General features: G+C 39.3%; 1 protein-coding gene across 2 annotated transcripts in view; it reads left to right on the top strand.

Annotated features, from left to right (window-relative positions):
- The window catches only part of myrfl (myelin regulatory factor like), a 61,957-nt gene that overhangs the window by 23,391 nt on the left and 15,269 nt on the right, over positions 1–23,297 (top strand). For both annotated transcript variants that reach the window (XM_084407353.1, XM_084407352.1), the window contains 12 exons: positions 9,778–9,973; positions 10,059–10,135; positions 10,228–10,338; positions 15,058–15,148; positions 15,999–16,199; positions 16,835–16,943; positions 17,034–17,143; positions 17,233–17,393; positions 19,831–19,903; positions 19,982–20,070; positions 21,903–21,965; positions 22,103–22,158. In XM_084407353.1, coding sequence (XP_084263479.1) covers positions 9,778–9,973; positions 10,059–10,135; positions 10,228–10,338; positions 15,058–15,148; positions 15,999–16,199; positions 16,835–16,943; positions 17,034–17,143; positions 17,233–17,393; positions 19,831–19,903; positions 19,982–20,070; positions 21,903–21,965; positions 22,103–22,158 — 1,337 coding nt within the window. The remainder of the gene's footprint in view (positions 1–9,777; positions 9,974–10,058; positions 10,136–10,227; positions 10,339–15,057; positions 15,149–15,998; positions 16,200–16,834; positions 16,944–17,033; positions 17,144–17,232; positions 17,394–19,830; positions 19,904–19,981; positions 20,071–21,902; positions 21,966–22,102; positions 22,159–23,297) is intronic.

Here is a 23,297-nt window from a genome sequence, read left to right as displayed (position 1 = left end):
GAGTAATATGATCTATTTTTTTCCTTTAAAATGACTTAAAATACATATATAATAACGAGGCAATAATAATTGGTTCAAATAAAATATCAAAAGCAATCCTTTGGTTTTATTGAACAACACTGTTAAAATACATAATGTAATATACATAACATAAACATAATACCTGGCGATTGTTGTTGTTACACTTTACAGCAGATCAAATCCTTGTTCAATATTGACCAAATTTTTTTATAATGTGGCATTAAGAGTATTTTTCTTAAAGATCTTCTAGTGTAATGACTACGCCACCTGGGAGTTCTTAACCCAGGAATACCAACCTAATAAATAGGCTGCACAGATTTGTTTCCCTCTTATAAGACAAGAGACGTGGATGAATAAATAATTGTTTAATTTTTCTAGTCACAATAATAATAATTAATTCAAAACAAAGACAATACAAGGAAAATGTTCAAAATAATACTTCAACACTGAGACTTCACAACATCAATACACAATAAATACACAGAGAGACAATCTCAACTTTTTCAGATGATAGGACCGAGTGTGACCAGCAGGGGGGGACTCAGTGAGCACCAAAACACTCAGTAAATAGCACAATAAATGCAAAAGAAAACCAAACACACAATTAATATCACCTTCACACACTGGTGCTCATACACAGCACAAAAGTAATCAGCAAATCAAGCCCCACCCCTTTGCTTTTGAACACTCAACCCAAAATGAAATCAAAGAAAGGAATCACATAGATTGATCAAATACAGTTCACAATAAACGGATACAAAATAACAAGTTAATTAAACAATAAACATTTGAAAGAAAACAATACAATTAGCAAACACACAACACTCTCCTTGTAAACATACACACTCACACGTAGCCCCACACACACACGCTTACACACACACGCTCGCACACACACACACACACACACTTACACACGCGCCCACACACACACTAAAACTACAGGAAGGCGATATTCCTCTCCTTGCCAACCTGCATACGGTTTTAAGCACTAGCAGTTTCGATTCGGCTATAGCCAGAGTTGAATGAAGTTGACATAACTCCGTTGGTTTAAATCCAGTTGAAACAACAGCAAAACAGCAGCGCTCCGTGATTAACGAGCGAACGACAGGTTACCCCAGCAACCGAATCCTCCCCACCACTCGGCAGAATACACTGCCCCTTTGGGGTGCAACGAATCCCAGTCACAGCAGTCCAACAGGTGAAATCAATGTGCACGCTGTGGAAAATCTACACCAGAACGTCAGCCGTGGGAAACAGCACTCAATCTCCTACGTGCCATACAGGGGACCAAACAGACAATTTTCCCGCATGCAGCTCAGCATGCGGAACCGGAAAGGAAGAAGCTCTGTATCGTGATTCACTACAGAGCAGATATATATGCGCCGCCCTTAGCTGGGATAGGCTCAATAAATCAACCTGAAGCAACCAATAGTGGCCCAAAGCCACACATCTATACTGCCACATTCCACCCCCTGCTCTTGTATCGTCGCCCCGATGATATATTCTCAATTAATATGCTGCCTTAGTCCCAGGGCCTAAAAATCACAAAAACAAAGTTAGAAACCTGGGGTGTAGTCACTACTACATTCTCCCCAAGGGATCGTGGGAGACGATAAACATTCGAATGTTGCCCAGCAGTACTCCTTCCAGTGCTCCTAACCACAGCAGAACCCAAAGGAAAGGTCATTACAGGCTGCAAGTTCCCCTCCGTCTCAAGACTTTCTTCTGCCCTCTGAGCTTCACTGTACTCGAATCTACTAAGAACAATAGATAGGCATCATCGTACTCACAGCATCTACAGAGAACAATGGATAGGCGTCATCGCACTCAAAACATCTACAGAGAACAATGGATGGGCGTCATCGCACTCAAAACATCTACAGAGAACAATGGATAGGCGTCATCGTACTCGAAGCATCTACAGAGAACAATGGATAGGCATCATCGTACTCAACATCTACAGAGAACAATGGATAGGCATCATCGTACTCAACATCTACAGAGAACAATGGATAGGCGTCATCGTACTCGAAGCATCTACAGAGAACAATGGATAGGCATCATCGAACTCACATCACTCACATCATCTACACCAAGAACAATGGATGGGCATCATCGAACTCACATCATCTACATCGAGAACAATGGATGGGCATCATCGAACTCACACATCATCTACTCCGAGAACAATGGATGGGCATCATCGAACTCACACCACTCACATCATCTACACCGAGAACAATGGATGGGCATCATCGAACTCACATCATCTACACAGAGAACAATGGATGGGCATCATCGAACTCACACCACTCACATCATCAACACCGAGAACAATGGATGGGCATCATCGAACTCACACCACTCACATCATCAACACCGAGAACAATGGATGGGCATCATCGAACTCACATCATCCACACCGAGAACAATGGATGGGCATCATCGAACTCACATCATCCACACCGAGAACAATGGATGGGCATCATCGAACTCACACATCATCTACACCGAGAACAATGGATGGGCATCATCGAACTCACATCATCCACACCGAGAACAATGGATGGGGCCGAGGGTGTAGCGAGCAAACCGTTTGAGTCACCAGGGGGTCTGCTTAGTCCTGGTGAGGCAACAGGGGCACGTTCTTGACGCAGCATCTCATTATCGGCTCGCAACTGGGCCACCAACTCCCTGAACTCTTGGAGTTCCTCACTCATGATTATAATACACAACTTCTTACTTACCAACACAGAACCCCCTCAAGGCAGGCACAACCGAAACTTGAGAGACTCAACGGGCACTGCTGTTTTGCTGCTTTTCTAGAAAGGAGAGGAAAAACAAGAAAAAAAAAACAAACAAAAAAAAAACAATTCACAAAAATAAACACCCACGTCTCTGTCTCAAGTATGGGAAACCCTGCCGACTACGCCAATTGTGGCATTAAGAGTATTGTTCTTAAAGATCTTCTAGTGTAATGACTACGCCACCTGGGAGTTCTTAACCCAGGAATACCAACCTAATAAATAGGCTGCACAGATTTGTTTCCCTCTTATAAGACAAGAGACGTGGATGAATAAATAATTGTTTAATTTTTCTAGTCACAATAATAATAATTAATTCAAAACAAAGACAATACAAGGAAAATGTTCAAAATAATACTTCAACACTGAGACTTCACAACATCAATACACAATAAATACACAGAGAGACAATCTCAACTTTTTCAGATGATAGGACCGAGTGTGACCAGCAGGGGGGGACTCAGTGAGCACCAAAACACTCAGTAAATAGCACAATAAATGCAAAAGAAAACCAAACACACAATTAATATCACCTTCACACACTGGTGCTCATACACAGCACAAAAGTAATCAGCAAATCAAGCCCCACCCCTTTGCTTTTGAACACTCAACCCAAAATGAAATCAAAGAAAGGAATCACATAGATTGATCAAATACAGTTCACAATAAACGGATACAAAATAACAAGTTAATTAAACAATAAACATTTGAAAGAAAACAATACAATTAGCAAACACACAACACTCTCCTTGTAAACATACACACTCACACGTAGCCCCACACACACACGCTTACACACACACGCTCGCACACACACACACACACACACTTACACACGCGCCCACACACACACTAAAACTACAGGAAGGCGATATTCCTCTCCTTGCCAACCTGCATACGGTTTTAAGCACTAGCAGTTTCGATTCGGCTATAGCCAGAGTTGAATGAAGTTGACATAACTCCGTTGGTTTAAATCCAGTTGAAACAACAGCAAAACAGCAGCGCTCCGTGATTAACGAGCGAACGACAGGTTACCCCAGCAACCAAATCCTCCCCACCACTCGGCAGAATACACTGCCCCTTTGGGGTGCAACGAATCCCAGTCACAGCAGTCCAACAGGTGAAATCAATGTGCACGCTGTGGAAAATCTACACCAGAACGTCAGCCGTGGGAAACAGCACTCAATCTCCTACGTGCCATACAGGGGACCAAACAGACAATTTTCCCGCATGCAGCTCAGCATGCGGAACCGGAAAGGAAGAAGCTCTGTATCGTGATTCACTACAGAGCAGATATATATGCGCCGCCCTTAGCTGGGATAGGCTCAATAAATCAACCTGAAGCAACCAATAGTGGCCCAAAGCCACACATCTATACTGCCACAATAATAACAGTGCAACACTTTGCTATGAAACACAAAGCACATAAAGACTTTATATGCATTCTCAAATTCACATTATTGGAAACCCAAACAAACAGCACTTGCAGATACTGAGTTTGTGTGGAGACACATTTACTGTGAACGGAGCCGCTCTGAGATGCTGTAGCCTAACCTGCGTTAATTCTGTGCAGTGGTTAGGTCACAGCAGGGAAAGAAATTTACTTTTTTTATTAAGGTGACATATAAGAGATTTCCTGTATCACAAATCGACGACCTTTTGGTTAAAAACAATGAAAAAGTCCTTAATTCATCTAAGGTGACCCAAAAAAAAAAAAAAAAAAAAAAAAAAATATATATATATATATATATATATTTTTTTTTTTTACCCATACTGTTATTAAATCAGTAAGAAAAATGCATCATCAAATCATTCACAAAACCAATCAACACAGCAAAAAATGTACCATTAATTCCCCCTCAAACACAGTAGTAGTACAGTACCACTGTAGTACAAAGGTTTCCACATCCTGCATCTCTTTATTGTACTTAAACTCAACTGAGATCCTAGACCTGATAAATGCCTTAAACAACAATACACTATCTTGTCCATGTGTATTTGTAATCTTGTTTTTTCTTGAGATATATATTGTCATGTTTACTTGGCCGACCATAAAATGAATCAACTGCCATTTAAATCTTTGATTGCGGTTATATCCTGCCCCATAAATGAAAGCCTTAGATGCGAAACTTTCCTTAAAACTTACAAACAATTTTTCTAGTCATACAAAAAGTGGTTTTAGCCAGAAACATTCCAGAAAACAATGAACAATCGTTTCTCTGAAACCACAAAAAACACAACCTTCATTGACATTGGGATTAATTACACAAAAGCATTAACAACAACAGCCCCCTTAATTCCCTTCCTCATATCTTTGAAGAAGTGACAACTCCTCGCTGCCAGTTTCTTTCTCCATAACTCCATGATAGTTGAGGTTTGTGGCATAGATTTTTGTCCTAATAAAGATGCCACAGCCATAATGTCTTTCAATTCAGAGCTAGCCACTTTAATTATGTGACCCAGCATTAAAGTCTGGGTGTTACAGTCTCTGAGAAAGATTCGGTACTTTATCCGTTATGTCCAAACGAGCCCCCTTAACTAGAGGCTCCTCCAACAACCAGAAAAGAGAGTTAACATTTTCTGGTCTTTTAATAATGAAAGCTCCCCAAACTTTGAACAAACCATGGTAAAATGGTGATAGTCCACTCAAGTTTAGCGGTAACACTTTACAATTCGGGTGCACTAATATGCATTAATTCATGCTTAACTAATGCACAGATAATCATGTGTTAATGTATGACTCATGAAGAACTAAACCATTAATTAATGATTACTGCATCAGCAACTAATAAAGATTCTATATGGTTAATATATTAAGTAATATATGAATTGTTATTAATGAAATGTGTCATAATAAATTAATTTCTTAACATACAGTATTTTATTAACTAAAAGTGTAAATTAATGCGTTAATTAGCACAATTGGTCAAAACAATGTACTTCAACTTCCAGTTGTCTGCTTTAATTAATCATTAACTAATGATTTGCAAATGTATCATTATGTTATGACTTTACCTGTTGAGGCACGACTATTAACTAATTGTTAAGTAATGTGCCATTTAGGGGTTTTGACAGTTTGCACATGAAGTGAATGTAATGTCAAAGAATGTGTTTGAAGGATGGGTAAGTTGGGCTGCACACAAATATCAGCACACCAGAATCTGAACTCCTGACCGCTGTTACACTGTGTTTAAACTGGACGAGACCAGCTGTCTACACTGGACATGACAGACCATTGCAAGTCCATTTGTCCTTCGTAACAGAACTAGCACAAGAGCTAGTATAGAATGTGAGTAGAAATAGAATGTGGCATCAGTTTACTGTCTGGGTTTTTGTCGTGTAGCGTTGCACCGCATCCAGTGTAGTATATCTGACTATAATTCTGCTGCTGCCGTCGTCTTCAAGAAAGTTGCTGGCAAAATGGCAGGGACCCTACACCATCCTCCTCCAGTCACATACCAAATTCACCACCCAGACAAAGGGAAGGAAAGCCAAGTCTACCATGTCAACCTCATCAACAAATGGCACGAGAAAGTGCCTGAGGGGAAGAGGGCTTTGATAGCATGCAAGGTAACCCCAGAAGATGAGGGAGATGACCACCAAGTGGATGACGAGGCTGTGAAACGTCCTCCATCAGTGGTGAGTGTGGACCATCTGGAGAGTGACCAAAGGGAGAAGCTTGAGGAGGTTCTTGCTGACTACCCTGAACTTTTCCGACTTGAGCCTGGGAGAATCAAGGTGCTGGTGCTATCTATCTAACTGACTCTACTCCTATTCGGCAGAGGCCGTACAGTGTACCCGAGAGCCTTGTCACCCCATTGAAAAAGGAGATTCAATTGATTAGAGACCTGGGGGTAAAAGAACCATCAGCCAGTGCATGGAGTAGTCCGATTGTCTTGGTCCCTAAGAAAGATGGTTCACTAAGGCTGTGTCTGGAATTCAGAAAACTCAATTCTGTTTCTAAGTTTAATGCATATCCAATGCCCAGAATTGATGAGCTGGTGGAGAGGATTGGAAGAGCCAGGTACATCACCACCTTAGATCGCTGTAAGGGATATTGGCAGGTTCCGCTGGAGAAGTCCAGGGAATACACTGCATTCAGGATACCTACAGTATAGGACTCCAGTTTACAACGATTCCGTTTGGGTTACATAGGGCTCCGGCGACATTTCAACGGCTTATGGACCCCATACTCTTCAAGAGTGTGAGGACTGCTGTGCTGCTTACTTGGATCATGTGGTCATCTATAGTAACACCTGGGATGATCACCTCCAACATTTGCACCGTGTCCTGAGTAAGATTGTGAGCTGGCAAGGCAAGAAACCCAATACCTGGGATTCCAGCTAGGAAATGGTGAAGTGAGACCTCAGGTGGACAAAGTTGAAGCCATAAGCAACTGCCCCAGACCCCGTACAAAGAAGGAGGTGTTTTCTTTTCTGGGACTAGTTGGTTGGTATCGGCGCTTCATACCACGGTTCTCCAGCCTAGCTGTACCCCTGACTAACCTGACCACAAAGGCGGTTAAAAACCCAGTGATATGGACTGAGGACTGTGAGCATGCCTTCACACAGTTAAAACACTATCTGTGTACATCCCCAGTCCTGAGAAGCCCTGACTTCACTAAAAGATTTTTAGTTCAGGTGGATGCCTCCGCAAAGGGGATTGGGGCAGTGCTGGCTCAGGGAGAGGTTGGTTGAGAACAACCCATTCTGTACCTCAGCCGAAAACTCCTACCTAGAGAAACCCGTTACTCAACCATTGAAAAGGAGGGCTTAGCTATCAAGTGGGCCCTAGACAGCCTTCGGTATTATCTTTTGGGTAGAGAATTTGACCTCGAGACCGACCACAGAGCACTTACCTGGATACATACCATGAAAGACCAGAACTCCCAGGTAACTCGCTGGTACCTGTCCTTGCAGCCATTTTCCAAATTAAGGTCCGTTACAAAGCAGGGAGGTGTAACGTTACCGCAGATTTTCTGTACCGATTGCCGAGCCTCGTCAATCCAGGAGAGGAGGGAGGTAATGTGACAGAGCTCTCTGTCACCGGTTGGGATAGCATTTGCACTCCCATCCCCATCTAATACTACACATTATGTTACACATTTTCAGCTCTATAGCCTTTCCTTCAGGTGCACACTTGGGTTTGTGCTACCGATAGTTTTGCAAACATGCACACACAGCCATTATACATCAAATATTCCCGCTATCATATCATATTTAAAAAAATCACACACACCAGACAAGTTCTATTATAACATCTTTATTTACTTATATGCATATTTGCTAGTAGGTGTCTTTGTTCGTGCTGTGAAGTGTCTTGCGTGTGGTGTCTTCCTGGTTGATCTGCCGTGAGCACGGCAAGTGAAAAAGGTCAAAACGCCGGCGGCGATTCGTAAACGCTTAAATCATAGCTTGCTGTAGCATGCTGCGCATGCGTGAGTTGTCTGTCGGCTCTACGGTTTTTAGTGTTTATGTGTGGGGATGGGGGGAAAATGTCCTCAATCATTTATTTATTAACTATGTATATTTCATATTATTACTGAAGTATAATGAATACATATTATTACACAATACATATATAAAGGTGTGTATAACCAGTTTACCTTTCTGGAGAAGGTAGGAAAATGGATACTTACCTGGTACTTAGCATAATTTTTGTACACCTTGCACTGAAGTGCTATTGTGGCTGAGCCATCATTCTTGTGCCGAGAGCCTTCTACCAATACGCCTCTTCACACCTAGACTGCTCTTTTATCAGCAACTCATCCTTAATGAAGGGTGGAACATTAGAGAGGATTATTCTTTTCGCTGGTTGAATTAACAGTACTGCAGAAACCAGCGTATCTTGTATCACAACTCCACTCTGAACAACACTATTCACTTTTTCTATGGCATCCAAGAAAATAACTACAGCGCCATTCACTCGGAAAGGGGACACAATACTATCGTAACCGACAGTCTTCCCAACAGCCAAAGCACAATCCGCCACCGAACAATTAAAAGCAGGCAGTACTTTAATGCCATGCCTGTGTGAAATTTGGACAAAACTTTGACCGGGCGCATTGATTGATAATGTTTTATAGATCTTTTATTGAAACTGTTTTGACCTTTGCTATGATCTGTTGGTATTATGGATTTAATGTTAAAAGTAGATCCCAGCTTCAGAGCATTATTCATTTAGGGTCAAGATTACAGGCTCTGTATAGCTGGGTTTGTCTGCTCTGTGTGAGAGGAATGTTCTTAGGAAGTCTTTGACTATCTTGGATGATACATCTCACATTTTGTTTTCAGAATTTGAACTGCTTCCCTCAGGTAGGCGATATAGAGTGCCCAAGTGGAGGACTGTTAAAGCTTCTAGGTCTTTTGTTTCAAATGCAGTTATGAGTGTAAATACTTATTTGAAACAAAGATAAAGATACCGTGAATTTTAATAGTAGCTATATGAAGAATTATTGTAAATGCCCAGGGTTTGTGATGCTTGTAATGTTTTCTGTTTTATAAAAATTTGTATGTTTGTGAGGTTGAAGCTGCTTAAATTGCCCTGTAAAGGGACAAATAAAGATTTTACTACTACTTACTACTACTATTGTTGGCTATTGCCACAAATATACCCATGCGACTTATGACTGGTTTTGTGATCCAGGGTCACATATGCATTGTTCGTTCTACAAAAAAATTGTTCTAGAAAATTCCGGAAAGTTTTAGGAAGTGCTACTTACTAATAAGCAGTAACGTTTGTTATGGTTGTGAATTTTGCTTTGTCTGGGGTGACCCTTTTTTTAACTTTAAAGGAATTAAGGCCTTTTTCATTGTTTTTAAGCAAAAGTTCATTGATTTATGATACAGGAAATCTTTTATTTGAAAAATAGTCAAAAAGTTATAACCCTAGTGCTCACTACTTCTTAAACATTATCTTGACATCTTATACTGTCCCCTTTTTTGTGTAGACCACCTCCAGGTTACCATGTGGACACTGATAAGGGATTCAGCTACTCCACAGCTGATGAAGCCTTTGTGTGTCAGAAGAAGAACCACTTTCAGGTTACGGTTCACATTGGGATGGTTGGAGATCCCAGATTTGTCAGAACCCCAGCAGGTCTCATGCCTGTGGAGAGCTTCTACGTGAAGGTGTTTGGGGTCAAGGTAGTGACAACATGGCTGAAAACCTTACGGAAACATTTATGTTCTGAATGCAGATGGTTTGTTTGACGCTTGAACCCTTTTGTAGTTTGAAGCACAGAACCATTTCATCACCATCGAGCAGTCTCAGTCGGATCGCAGCAAGAAGCCTTTCCTGCCGGTCAGGTGAGTGTCAGGATACTTAAAATGAAGCATGTGGAAAAACATATTTATAATGTGTAATTTATCCTGTTTTTCTGGTGTAACATCTCTTTTAGAGTAAATCTGCCAGGAGACACAATCACCAAGGTGACATTAGGACGCTTACACTTCTGTGAAACGACGGCGAATAACATGAGGAAAAAGGGCAAACCCAATCCTGATCAGAGGTTAGTTAGAAACAAATTTGCTTGTTCTTGAAGGTCTAACCTTTGGACATACAGAGTTTACCATTTTAACAGTTAGAAACAACAGGTTACCTACAATGATCCAGGTAAAGCACTTTCGTGTACAGTTTTGTACGCCACATTCGCTTGTTCAGGCCAAACCTTAATATTTCATGATTTCTGGTCAGGTGATTGGTTCAGTTATCTGTTGTGATTGTTACATGGTTTAAGGAGAATAATCTTCCAAAACATAACTTTTAAAAAGATTTCTTGACGAGTTTATCTATAGACTACTGAAACAAAGGTATTTTGGACTGATCTTTAAGGATGCAATCTTCTTACCTTTCTGTAAAATTCACCATTTTGGATCCAAAATGGGTCATGATTCTGTTTTCAGTGTCACAGAGTAGCTTGTTCAGTTTACCATAAATGCTGCTCCAAGTGAACTCAGATGCTATATGTTTGAGTCACTTAAACACAAATGCCAAAAATTTTAATGAAACCTGAGAGAAAATTTCACTCTTACAAAAATCAATAAAAACATCATAAAAGTGGTTATGATTTCAAGCATTTTAATCCAGGTCTTCTGCACAGGCAAACAAATTTAATTTAGGTTTTTATTCACATATAAACATCGATCAACGCAAAAACAAATGTTCATGGTATATATATATATAATTTGTCCGTGTTTTGCCCCTAGTTTTGTCCGTGATGAACTAAGATTATTTAAAAAAGAAAAGTGATTTCTGCCATGCCATATCACACATACATTATTCTTCATTTCCTGTTAAAATAACAGTGGTTTTAAACGTAGACACTTTAAAGGAGTAGTTTACTTTAAAATGAAGATTACCCCACGATTTACTCACCCTCAAGCCATCCTAGGTGTATAACTTTCTTCTTTCAGACGAATACAATCCAGGCTTGATAATGGCAGTGAATTGCAACCAACAATTCAAAGCTCAAAAAAGTAAATCCATCCACCATAAAAGTGCTCCACACGGCTCCGGGGGGTTGATAAAGCTTTTCTGAAGCAAAGTGATGAGTTTGTGTAAGAAAAATATTAATATTTAAAGGAGCATTTCACCTGTGGGAACATTAATCTTTATTGAAAGTGGGTCATATATGTAGTCGAAATGTAACATAAATTTCGAATTTGGTGCCTTCTTGACCGAGGAAAGACAGAAAGTAACTTTAGGGCACATTTGTATGGAAGACAACAACTCCCACAATGCACCACATTGCACAGCTCCGAAAGCCACTCCCACTAATCCAGAACACCGCCTATGAGGTATCCGCCTATCAGAGAAATCACTCTTCCGTCTACAAGGCTAGCTACCACCAGAGCTTGAAATTCATTTCACACAAAATGTCTAGTTAGTTGGCGAACTCTTTAGTGAATTACTCCTTGTTTATATTTCTATGGTGAATTATTGCATGGTACCGGGATGATCAGTCCGCGTCCGCGACAGGCAGGTCTTCTGCCTCGGCTGCAGAAGCCGAAGCAGCCGCCTCCTGTTCCTCCATCAGCCTCAGCTGCTCTTCGCTATATTGCGGCTCGTAAAGGTAGCCACGAACATCTGATTCGAGCATCAGACTTTCGACATCCTCTTCTTCCATATCATATTGAGTACCTTCCGCCATTGTCGTAACTTCACATCTGGCTCCACAGCACCTGTTAGCTTAGCTTCCAAAACAAGATGGCGGATATTGCTTTTAGTTTCTGCAAGTGAAGTCCCACCCTCTGATCTGTAATAGGTCTGTAGCGTGAGTGGGTCCCGCCCCTTGGAAAAATGAGGAACGAGTGTTTGTAGTCTTAACCCCTCTACAAAGATATGGGACTTCCTACTTAGAATGACGCAAAATGACGATTTTTACATCATTATAAGCAGGAACTGCAACACTAAAATCCGTATTTCTCCCGTCTCAGGGGAAAATGAGGAAATAAAAAGTACGACCATTCAAAAATATGACTGGGTTTCTAACGATACAAAGCTTAATGCAAATGGGTGAAATGTCCCTTTAACATGTTACAAAGTAAAATTCTAGCTTCCGGCCAAACGAACATACTCAGTCTACTTGGGCCTAAAGCGCAACTTATGCAACTTATGACATCAGAAGTAGCATAGTGCGTCATGTCGTAGCGTAAATATCAGCAGTACGTCGCATTACTCACATAAGTTGCGCTTGGACTTAAGCCGAATCCGTATGTTCATTTGGCGGGAAGCTAGTTATTTTACTTTATAAAGTTTCTTACACAAATTCATCGTTTCGCCTCAGAAAACCTTTATTAGCCCCCCAGAGCCGTGTGGAGTTATTTTATGATGGATGTATTCACTTTTTTGAGCTTCAATCTGTTGGTTGCAATCCACCGCCATTATAAAGCTTGAAAGAGCAAGGATATTTTTTGTATAGCTCTGATTGTATTCGTCTGAAAGAGGAAAGTCATATACACCTAGGATGGCTTGAGGGTGAGTAAATCATGCTTTAATTTTAATTTTAAAGTGAACAACTTGAATAACAAACAATTTATCAGTCAAGTCAAGTTGCCTTCATTTATATAGCGCTTTTAACAATATAGATTGTTTCAAAGCAGCTTTACAGTGATAATGGGAAATTAAAGTAACAGAGATTGTTTTGGCTTTACAGCAGCTCTAGAATAAAGTTATTGTCCAGCTAAAGTTAGTTTTGATTGATTCACTTCCGTCGCAACGATCATTAGTTATTACCTTAGGGGCCGCTAACACGACACCGTTCTAACAGAGAACCCTTAAGATCTCTCTGCGCGAACTTTAAAAATGCGAACCTGTGAGAACACTAATGGCGTGCACATGCGTATTACGAGTTCAGTCTATAGGTATGCGTACATAATATATATGTGCGCAGGAGTGTAGTCCTTCTTTACAAACCAACCCTCAACAAACAACTTGTCTGGCCTTAAAATTTATAATACAGAATTTTAATCGCTTCCGCGTAGCCACACGAACCGCAATTATCCCGACAACATTTTATCTGTACAGAGGTAAAGGGAAGGGAAGGAGGCCTTCACAGGGGAGAGACTAGTTGACACTTCAGGATTGCGTTGTCGTCACGTCCAGGCGCAGGATCTTCATCAGATCTGGATACGGCCTGGATCCGGCAGACTGCGGTAAACCTCGGGATAAACAGAGAGACTAATATTAGCGTAGACGCCATCCTTCTTATGATGCAACAAGTACATCAGGATTTATGGGAAGTGTTCCCGGTTCCGGCTGACCTAATCTATGCAGCCTAACATTGAATTATAGAAGACTATAATGTGTTATGTGTATGCTAAGTCAAAGAGATGTGTTTTTAATCTAGATTTGAACTGACAGAGTGTGTCTGCTTCCCGGACAATGTTAGGAAGACTGTTCCAAAGTTTTGGTGCTAAATAGGAAAAGGATCTACCACCAGCAGTCGATTTTGATATTCTAGGTATTATCAACTGGAATTTTTGAGATCGCAATAGACGTGAAGGACTATAATGCGTTAAGAGCTCGCTCAAGTACTGCAGAGCTAAACCATTTAGTGCTTTGTAAGTAATCAGCAATATTTTGAAATGTATACAATGTTTAATAAGTATCATCAGCATAACAGTGAAAACGAATGCCATGCTTCCTAATGATATCTCCTAAGGGTAGCATGTACAGAGTGAACAGCAATGGTCCTAGTACTGAGCCTTGTGGTATGCCATTCTGAACTTTTGATCGATAAGACATCTCTTCATTTACTGCTACAAACTGATAATGGTCAGATAAGTATGATTTAAACCATGCTTATGCAATATCACTAATGCCAACATAATTTTTGAGTCTATTTAAAAGAATGTTGAGGTCAATAGTATCAAATGCAACACTAAGATCGAGTAACACTAATAGCGAGATACAACCATGATCGGATGATAAGAGCAAATCATTTGTGACTCTAATGAGGGCAGTCTCAGTTCTATGGTACGGTCTAAATCCTGACTGAAAATCATCGCAGACACCATTTTTTTTCTAAAAAGGTAAATAGTTGTGAGGATACTGCCTTTTCTAGTATCCTTGACAGAAAAGGTAGATTCGAGATCGGCCTGTAATTGACTAAGGATCAAGTTGCGTTTTTTTAACAAGCGGTTTAATCATAGCCAGCTTAAAAGTTTTTGGTACGTATCCTAATAACAAAGATGAATTAATGATATTGGAAGCATCTCTTTCAGTAGTTTAGTCGGTATAGGGTCTAACATACAGTACTGTGCAAAAGTCTTAGGCATGTTAATATCCCCCACCCCCGTCCCCCCAAAAAAATGGTTTTAAGTCAGTTATTTATATCTTTTGCTGTAGTGTGTCAGTAGGAAATATCAGTTTACATTTCCAAACATTCTTTTTGCCATTAATTATAATAATCCAGTGAGATCTGTGTATGCACAAGGAGTCTGACAACAGCCAGCATGATCTGATCTCACCATCATCGAGTCCGTCTGTGATTACATGAAGAAGCAGAAAAAACTGAGACAAACTAAATCCAGAAGAACTGCGGGAACGTCTCCAAGATGCTTGAAGAAACCTTCCTGCAAGGAACCACATTATTTACATGTGGTTTGGCAATAGGGGATCAGTTTGCATCCGTGAAATGTATTGTCTGAAAGCTGCAATGCTACCTACAGATTTGACCATTTAATTATAACTAGCTGTACTGTATTTTACCGTTTATGCTTGATAGGTACTTTATGATGGCGGTTGGTCTGTATGCTACTGTGAAAGAAGACAGTTTCCTGCTGGTTGCTAAAGTTTCTGAAAAAATCATCGTCAGGGTAAGTGTTTTTGCTGTTGCACCATAACCCTGGCATGGACTGCAGTCCTTAAGATTTAAAAGGCAACTAAATTCTGTATCTAGCAATAAATCTTCACATTTACTTCCACAGAGTTGTGGTCAAAACTTTTGCGTATCCAGAAGAAATAATAACAGACTACTTTACTGATATAATATACAGTATAGCACAAACATAGAATGAACTCCAGGTTTGCACACATTATCCTCAAAGATTGCTGCTTTAGTGGTGGAAGCCTTCTGTTGGCTTTGACAGTGGGTGCATCTCAATCAGCTCCCTAGTTTAGTAGTCGGGGCACTGATAAGGGAGTCTGCAATTTTAAGGGCTGTCTCAATTGCAAAATTCTACCAGTGCACTGAAAGGTTGGCTCCCTAAAAAGTCCCACAATGCACAGTGAAAACCAGGGAGCATCGATGCTCACTATGTTTCATTAACGGAAGTTCTGAAGCACAGAACATAAATCACAAGGGCCAACTCACTACTCATAATGAAACACGATAGATGTTTAAAAAAAAAATACAAACCATTACTTAATTATATTTCAGCGTAAATATACATAGCTAGACAGGTAATGAACAGTCTAGCTAACATAATTTATTTATAATGTTGCACATAACAAGCAAAGTATTAATCATAATATACTTTAATTGTCATGTCGCCGGAAACAGAGTCATCAATGCCCCGATTTGTAGTGAGTCAGGGTCCTTACTGTCCTTACCATTGCCTGAATTTGCACAACTTAGGAAGCTACGGAGCTGAATGAGACACACCCAATGTGTCTTGATGGTGTATGAAAGTGGTTCTCAAACTTTTATCATCTCTCCATCTATAGGCCTCCAATCCAGGTCAGTTTGAGAATGATAGTGACGTGCTCTGGCAAAGAGGACAGGTCCCAGAGTCTGTGGTGTGTCACGGGAGGATCGGCATCAACACAGACAGCCCTGATGAGGCTTTGGTGGTTTGTGGGAACGCCAAGATAATGGGAAACGTCATGCATCCCTCAGACAGAAGGGCCAAACAAAACATTCAGGAAGTGAGTGTGTCTCTCTGATAGTTATTACAAAGACATACTAAACAAGATTACATTCAATTAAGGTTAAGACAGCAGTATTAATGGCTTTTCCAAATGGATTGCCTCCCAAAAGTGATTTGATCTGGTATTAACCTCAGTCTCGAGAAATCCGATTAGAGACCCCTTGATCCCAGGATATATATTTGAGACACATGATATTAGCAGGTCTAACTGGGTCCTTACATATAAGTAGTAACATACATCACACTTTAAACCCATTAAATCATCTTAGTAGTACTATAATACTGCAGTTACTGTAGAACTCAAGAGTAACTGCAGAGAAGCAGCGCTGATGAATCTAGCAGATTTACATAGAAAAGCCGTGATAAACAGCTTAAGCAATAAATTGGCTTAAAAGCATTCTTCTTACATCAAGTGCGTTCAGACCTCGTACATGCTCATACTGGTAATCCTATTCTTTGTTCACAAATATCATTATACCGGTAATTTACTGGTAATGTTACAACTTCTCATACTTGAAAACTGATTTACCACTATTTTTGAAAAGGTCCTGTTCACACATGATCTCTAAATGGTTTACTAGTAAAGACAGTATGTGTGAAAGGAATTATATCTTGTGCCTTGCAATATTGTAGGTGGACTCAACAGAGCAACTTAAGAGGATAGCTCAGATGAGAATTGTGGAGTATGATTATAAACCGGAGTTTGCCTCAAGGATGGGAATTGACCAGCATCATGAAACAGGTACAACCTAAATTAGTGTATACACTGCGCTTTATATAAAACTATGTTCTGAAGACAGACACTCACCATCATCCGTCTCGCCTTGATTAGGAATCATAGCGCAGGAAGTCCGAGAACTCCTGCCTTCGGCTGTGAGAGAGATGGGTGATATCACTTGCATGAACGGGGAGAAGATCGATAATTTTCTTATGGTGGACAAAGTGAGTCTGTCAGATATTTGTATTAATTGTAGTAAATATGTCTAGACATGGACAGTATGTAAAATAATTTTGGTTGGTTTGTCTTAAAGGAGCAGATTTTTATGGAGAACGTGGGTGCTGTGAAGCAGCTGTGTAAACTCACAGATAACCTTGAGACTCGTATTGAAGAGCTTGAGGTCTTGAACACTCACCTGGCCAAATTGAAGACGCTAGGTAGCATGCGCTCCAACAGTGGCTCTCCTGCTAAAGGGTATGGCATTTCTTAAGTTCTCCACACAGTATTTCTCTCTTTCAGATGCTCTTTCCCCAAGTTTCTTTCCCATTTTCTCAACACACATGGAGGTCAATGCTTCAGTGTTTCCTGGAGTCCACACATTATCTAAGGGTGTGTTCACACTTGTAGTTCAGTTCTCTTGATTATTTTGGTCCTGACATAAAAAAAGAAAACAATACATGTAACGCTGGTTCGCTTAGCATTCACACTGTAATTTTTTAAAGACTGAACCTAAAGAAAAAAAAAGTGTGTTGTGCAACAGAACTTAAACAAACATCCAAAATAATGCTGTGTTCTAGGCTAAATGCACTCGTTGTATATGCATACATATGATGGTATTTTGACCAGCTGAGAACTTTATAGAATAGTTTATAAAATGTGTAAAGTCAAAACCCCCCCGGCTGAAGTGGGTTCTGTAGTTCTGTAGTTCTTAACGTAATGTTAAGGAGGTTTCGGGAAACCCAGCCCTGAACAGAATCCTGACTGACGAGAGGAGGAGATGGGGATGGAGGAGGGTAATTAGCTCCTGAGAAACGCGATAGCTGCTGATAATACTGAAGGAGCTTATATATGTATACAGATAGGCGTCGTATTCCTATAGGTCCTATAGGTCGTTCTTAAGTTACACCTTAAGCTGTACCTTATCGTTAATACGTGTTTCCCGAAACCTTCTCTAAGTCATACGTTCGGAAGGTTGGTCTGGACCACTCTTAGCTTTACCTTATCACTGTTGCAGGTCTATACGAATATAATTCTGAAGTTTTAATACACCCAGACAGTATTAAATTAGGCTAATTCAAGTGTTTTAATGCAAAGAATAAAATTGTCATTACACTGATTGTTGTTAGATTTATATTGTTAGATTGTTGTTATTATATTATTATACAATATTATTAATTTAATTAAAGAGCGCTTTTAAAGGCCAGTGAAAGCATAGGCTACTGTCAGAAGTCCTATTCGGAAGCTAATATTGTTTCTCATAGGCTCGTACGGTATTTTAAACATTTACAGGGGCAAGTCAGTGATTTTAGTGCCGTCCGAATCCATAATATCAGTGTTTTTTCTCACCCAACCCGCGTAAAAATCCCTGGCCAAATTAGTACCTAGAGCCTACTGTTTTTTGACAAACAGGTCGTGTGGTGCCGTCTGAATCCACATCTCTGAGTTTACAAGAAGAGATTCAAAATCCACTGTTTAAATCCTTTTTGATCACTGCCGAGCACCGTACGTTAGATGTATACTTTTATTACTGAAATGCTGGAAAGTATTTACAAGAACAATATTTCATCGCAGCTCCACCTCAGCGAACAAAAATGGGAAAGAGAAGAAAGCACGTAAAAAATTGAAATGGTTATTATGGCAGCAATAAATGATACAATTTAAAAATATGTAGGCTAGCCTATTAGGCTATTATAATTTGGATAATTTTATTATAATATCCCATTAGTCCTAATAAATGCAATTTCAACAATTTCTGAAGTGCTTCTTTTATAAAGAACACCGCTTTCTCACATAAACAGCCCCTGCACGAGAGAATAATTGATTCTCGAGCCATCGATATCAACCAATTCAGCACCATTGCCACGGACAGCGCCGGGTAACGTCGCACGTAAGAAGGTAAATCTTAAGCAGCTTCCTAAGGCGTGGTTCGGGGAACACGCCTAGAAATGGTATACCTTCAGTTAAGTTATACCTTAAGAGTCTTCGTAGCGCTCTAAGAGACAACGTTATCGGGAAACCCAGCCCTGTTTACCCTAAGGGGGGTTATTGCTGCTCTCCCTGCTCTTATCCATGCTAGTTCTTGCCCAGAACGGAACCATACCGCCAATGCAAACTGTATGCTAATTGTCAATCGTATTTGACGATAATGGTCCTGACAGAAATACCATGTATAAAAAACCTAAACTAAAATTAATTTTGTGACTATTTTTGTAGTATGAAAATGTATTTTAGTGCCAGTTTTTTATTTGAGTTAATGAAAATATTTTCATTTAGTATTATTTATCATTAATAATAATATCACGACTTAGGAAACAATGAACTGTAATGCTAAGGTTTGCAAATTATGTAAATATCTCAACTGTCAGTATTCAATTACTGGTAATCATAACACAGTCACAAGAGAGCTGTAAACAGCAATTCGAGGTCCTGGGAGTCATAATGGCAATTCAGAACACAGTTCCTTTAGTCAATCAAATTACATAGGAACATGTTTTACAAGCATATTGTATTATATATATATTTTTAGATCCATAATTGCTGACTGGTGATATTCCAGTTTAAATGGAAACTTGTACTCGCACTGTTGCTTAACATTTGTTGCAGTTTTCGTGAATATGTGTGATTTGTGATCTATGTGCTCTCATGCAATCATCATGCAATCTGTCGTTCTATTGAAATTTGTGTGTCACAGGAAAATCAACATGAAAAACACACCTCATTCAAAACTTCCAACACCAAAGTCACCGCCACTGCAGTCTAGCAAAGTACGTGAAAATCAAGTTTCTTATCATTTTCTACAATGAATGTGACAAATACGACTGCATATTATATTTTTCTTTCAGAACTACTTCTGTGGGAAATATCATCACTGTCTTCAACACAGAGTATTCCAAGCTAGCATCATCATGCTAGTAACAACCATGGCTATTTGGTGAGATGGTCTTCTTAAATACACACCAAGATATTTTGGACACAAATTAAGAATTTGTTCCCACGACTTATCAATTCATGGCCACATTTAATTAAGGCAAGACAATAACAAAAAACACGTATTTTATTTATTTATCTATTCTTTACAGGCACTAGTCAATTTTGAGATTGTGGGCTATTTTGTTTCCATAACTTGTAATCTTTCAGACTAGTGGAAAGAAAACATTCAAATACACTTTTAATTGTTTATTTTATTGCAATTTATCTATTTACAATTGTAGATTTCAATAACAAGACATCGTTTTTTTAAAGTTCTCTCAAAACGACTTGGGTAGCATTTTATATAAAAAATTTTTTTTCTGATTTATGGAGTAATAAAAAGAAATATCCAAGAAATATCTCCTCTGTTAAAACATTAAACTCTAATTTAGTAACACAGTGAAACCAGAATTTAGGACCTGGCTTCATCCAATGTTCAAATTTCTGTATATTTGATTTTCCTTGAGGTTCACTTCTAATGTTAATAAAGGTTTTTTTTTTTTTTTTTTTTTTTTTTCGCAAAAGGATAAAAAACAAATATATATGCAAAAAATGTATTATTTTCAACCCTCATTCTGACCTCTGTCTGAAATGATCCGTTTTTAAGGGGCAGCTCCTTTAAGGCCACTGATTGGCTAATGATTAGCAATTGTCAATGCATAGAAACAGTATCATTGAAAACATTATCCATATAAAATAAGCATTATGAAATCATTTACTTATGTTTTGTGAGGCAGTTGCTGTCAGATTCAATACGGTTGGCTGCTTCATCTTTTAACAAAAGTTTCTTTGCGAACTCTCCATTACATAAACATTTAATCCGTGACGTCATTAAAATAAACCATCCACTTGTTTCAGACACTGTCTGTACAGAGGTGTAAACGACCTTATTAAACAGGCCGCATAAACGCAAACGTTCCATTTGTCCTGTTGTCGACAGACACAATCACGTGGAGCATGTCAGAAAATGAACACTGTATGCTGTATCCAGTGTAGACAGCATCAGATATTATAATGGGTTCTATTCGCTTTTGACGCGACACTCAGTATCCAGTGTAGGCAAATGTCAGCCGTTAAGAGACTGAATGCCAGTGGGAGGGGCCTATTGTGCGATGATGTATAACTATTCTTCGATATTCTTGCTCTGGAGGCAGGCATATGCAAATGTGACTATGAAACTTTAAGGATGTTTTAATGGTACAAATACCTGTTATATTCAAAAGATCAAGGCAAATTTGATTTCTCATGTCATGAAGTGACTTTTAGTTAAAATTATTGCCTTAATTAGTCTGTGGCCACGCTGTACTAATTCATTCTCTCATTTTAATGTAGTTATATTGTGGCTATGATTATAGGAACAGATTGGCACAGAAGGGAACCGATTAATAAATTGTGGGAACGAATTCTGAATTTGTGTCAATAAAATCTTGTTTTTTTCTCTCTGAATGTTATGTGCGGGACTTACAAGTAAAATAAATACTCCCAGTTAAATATAATGTATCAAGGCTCACCTGATGATTACCACAAAAAATAACCAATTGGTCCCTCAACGTGTAACACCGAACAAAAACTGTGTATGTCTAGAAGTGTATTCTCACATCAAATTAACAATTTAGAGACTCTTACAGCTCAAATAACAAACACTGTTGTATTTAACCTGTAATGTTTCTTTAAATGAAGGTCTTGAGGACAGTTTGAGACCAAATGAAATTCTACTTGATCTTGACAGAATATTTCACAAAACATGACAAGATCAGCCTGTGTATGACTTTATTTTGTCCTGTTATTTTGCAGTATCATTTGTATTATTGCACTCCATTTGTTAACATTACAAGAGGACATGGACTTCAATAACAGGTACAAATATCATCATCAGTGATGTCATCATTACAAACCAATGTGTTTGGTGCACATTGATTCAGTTAAATGACATTACTTGCCATGCACTGTCAGCGCAACTTAATCGACTATTATTTTGTGTTCTTGTCATACAGTCTCAACCACACGAATGTTATACCGCCTTACACTACACCAACAGCACTGGCCACAGGTACTGTATGTAGATATTCAGAGATACTGTATAGGGCTTTTCACGCTTGAAATAGTTTACCCTGGGTGTTTGTTTCTAAACCCCAGGAAAACGGAATCCTGGGTTATCTTGCTTCACGTTTTACACTGCTCATTATTTACCTAGGATTAACAATTATTCCAGGTTATTCACAAGCTGACGTGGCACATTGTACATTCCTAAACCCTGGGTTAACCTTCATATTTACGGCGTCACTGATTAGATAAACGAAGCACGCAACCTGTTTACAGAAAGACTCTAGCATTGTGCATTCTCATATTATACATTGCCACCTGTAGTAAACATTTTTTTTCCCTGAATAGACTCTCCGTAATATTAAAAAAATGGTTTGGAAACATGTTTTCCATTACCATTTGACATTTTCCCCCTCAAACACTGGAACTAATGTTTATACAGCACGTGCTGTTTCAGTGACTGTCCAAAGCATGTGAATTTAAAGGCAGTGGCTCCCACCCAAGCGGCAACATTCTAATCTGAAAAATGAAGCCTACCCAGAAGTGCGAAAAACTGCAATACATCGAAAATCCGCTAGAGGGAGGTCCCAAAAGGGAGCAAATGTCCATAGACCCCATGTTAAAATGTCTGTTTTCACAGCATAAATTCATGTTTTTACAGGTTAGTCCCATGGACTTTTATTGTATTTTTCGATAGCTTCCGAGTGCCTGACAACTGTGAGGGGGGTGAATTTTTTTCTAACTCGTTAGTTTAGATAGTATTTAGATATAAAATGTAGGACAAATAAGGGCGTGCGCCAAGGAGAATGTCAACATAAGAAGCGCCATTTTTTAACACAATTGAAATATAATACTACTGTTTCTGTATCATGAAATGTAGTTTTAAGAGTTTTTCAGGCGAGAATGTAGTTGTTTAAAGCTCAAATCTGTGGTTTATTTAAAGATTTATGAAAATTGGATCCAGTTGTGAGATCCAGCGATGACCGGGCGCTCGGCGCTCATGTACCCCGCCTGGTACAGCTTTTCCTCGGCTAGTCGTTCTGACGTTTGCCGCGGACTCTGTAGTGGTTAAACATGAGATATAATTCGTGTTGTCTATATCTAATGGCCGATTTTTGGTCTTGTGAATCTATAATTTGTTCCCTG

The sequence above is a fragment of the Rutilus rutilus genome (assembly GCF_951802725.1).
Source record: "Rutilus rutilus genome assembly, chromosome: 4".
NCBI lineage: Eukaryota > Metazoa > Chordata > Actinopteri > Cypriniformes > Leuciscidae > Rutilus > Rutilus rutilus.
The sequence above is the reverse complement of the archived record's forward strand: the minus strand, read 5'-3'. Positions and strand labels throughout refer to the sequence as shown.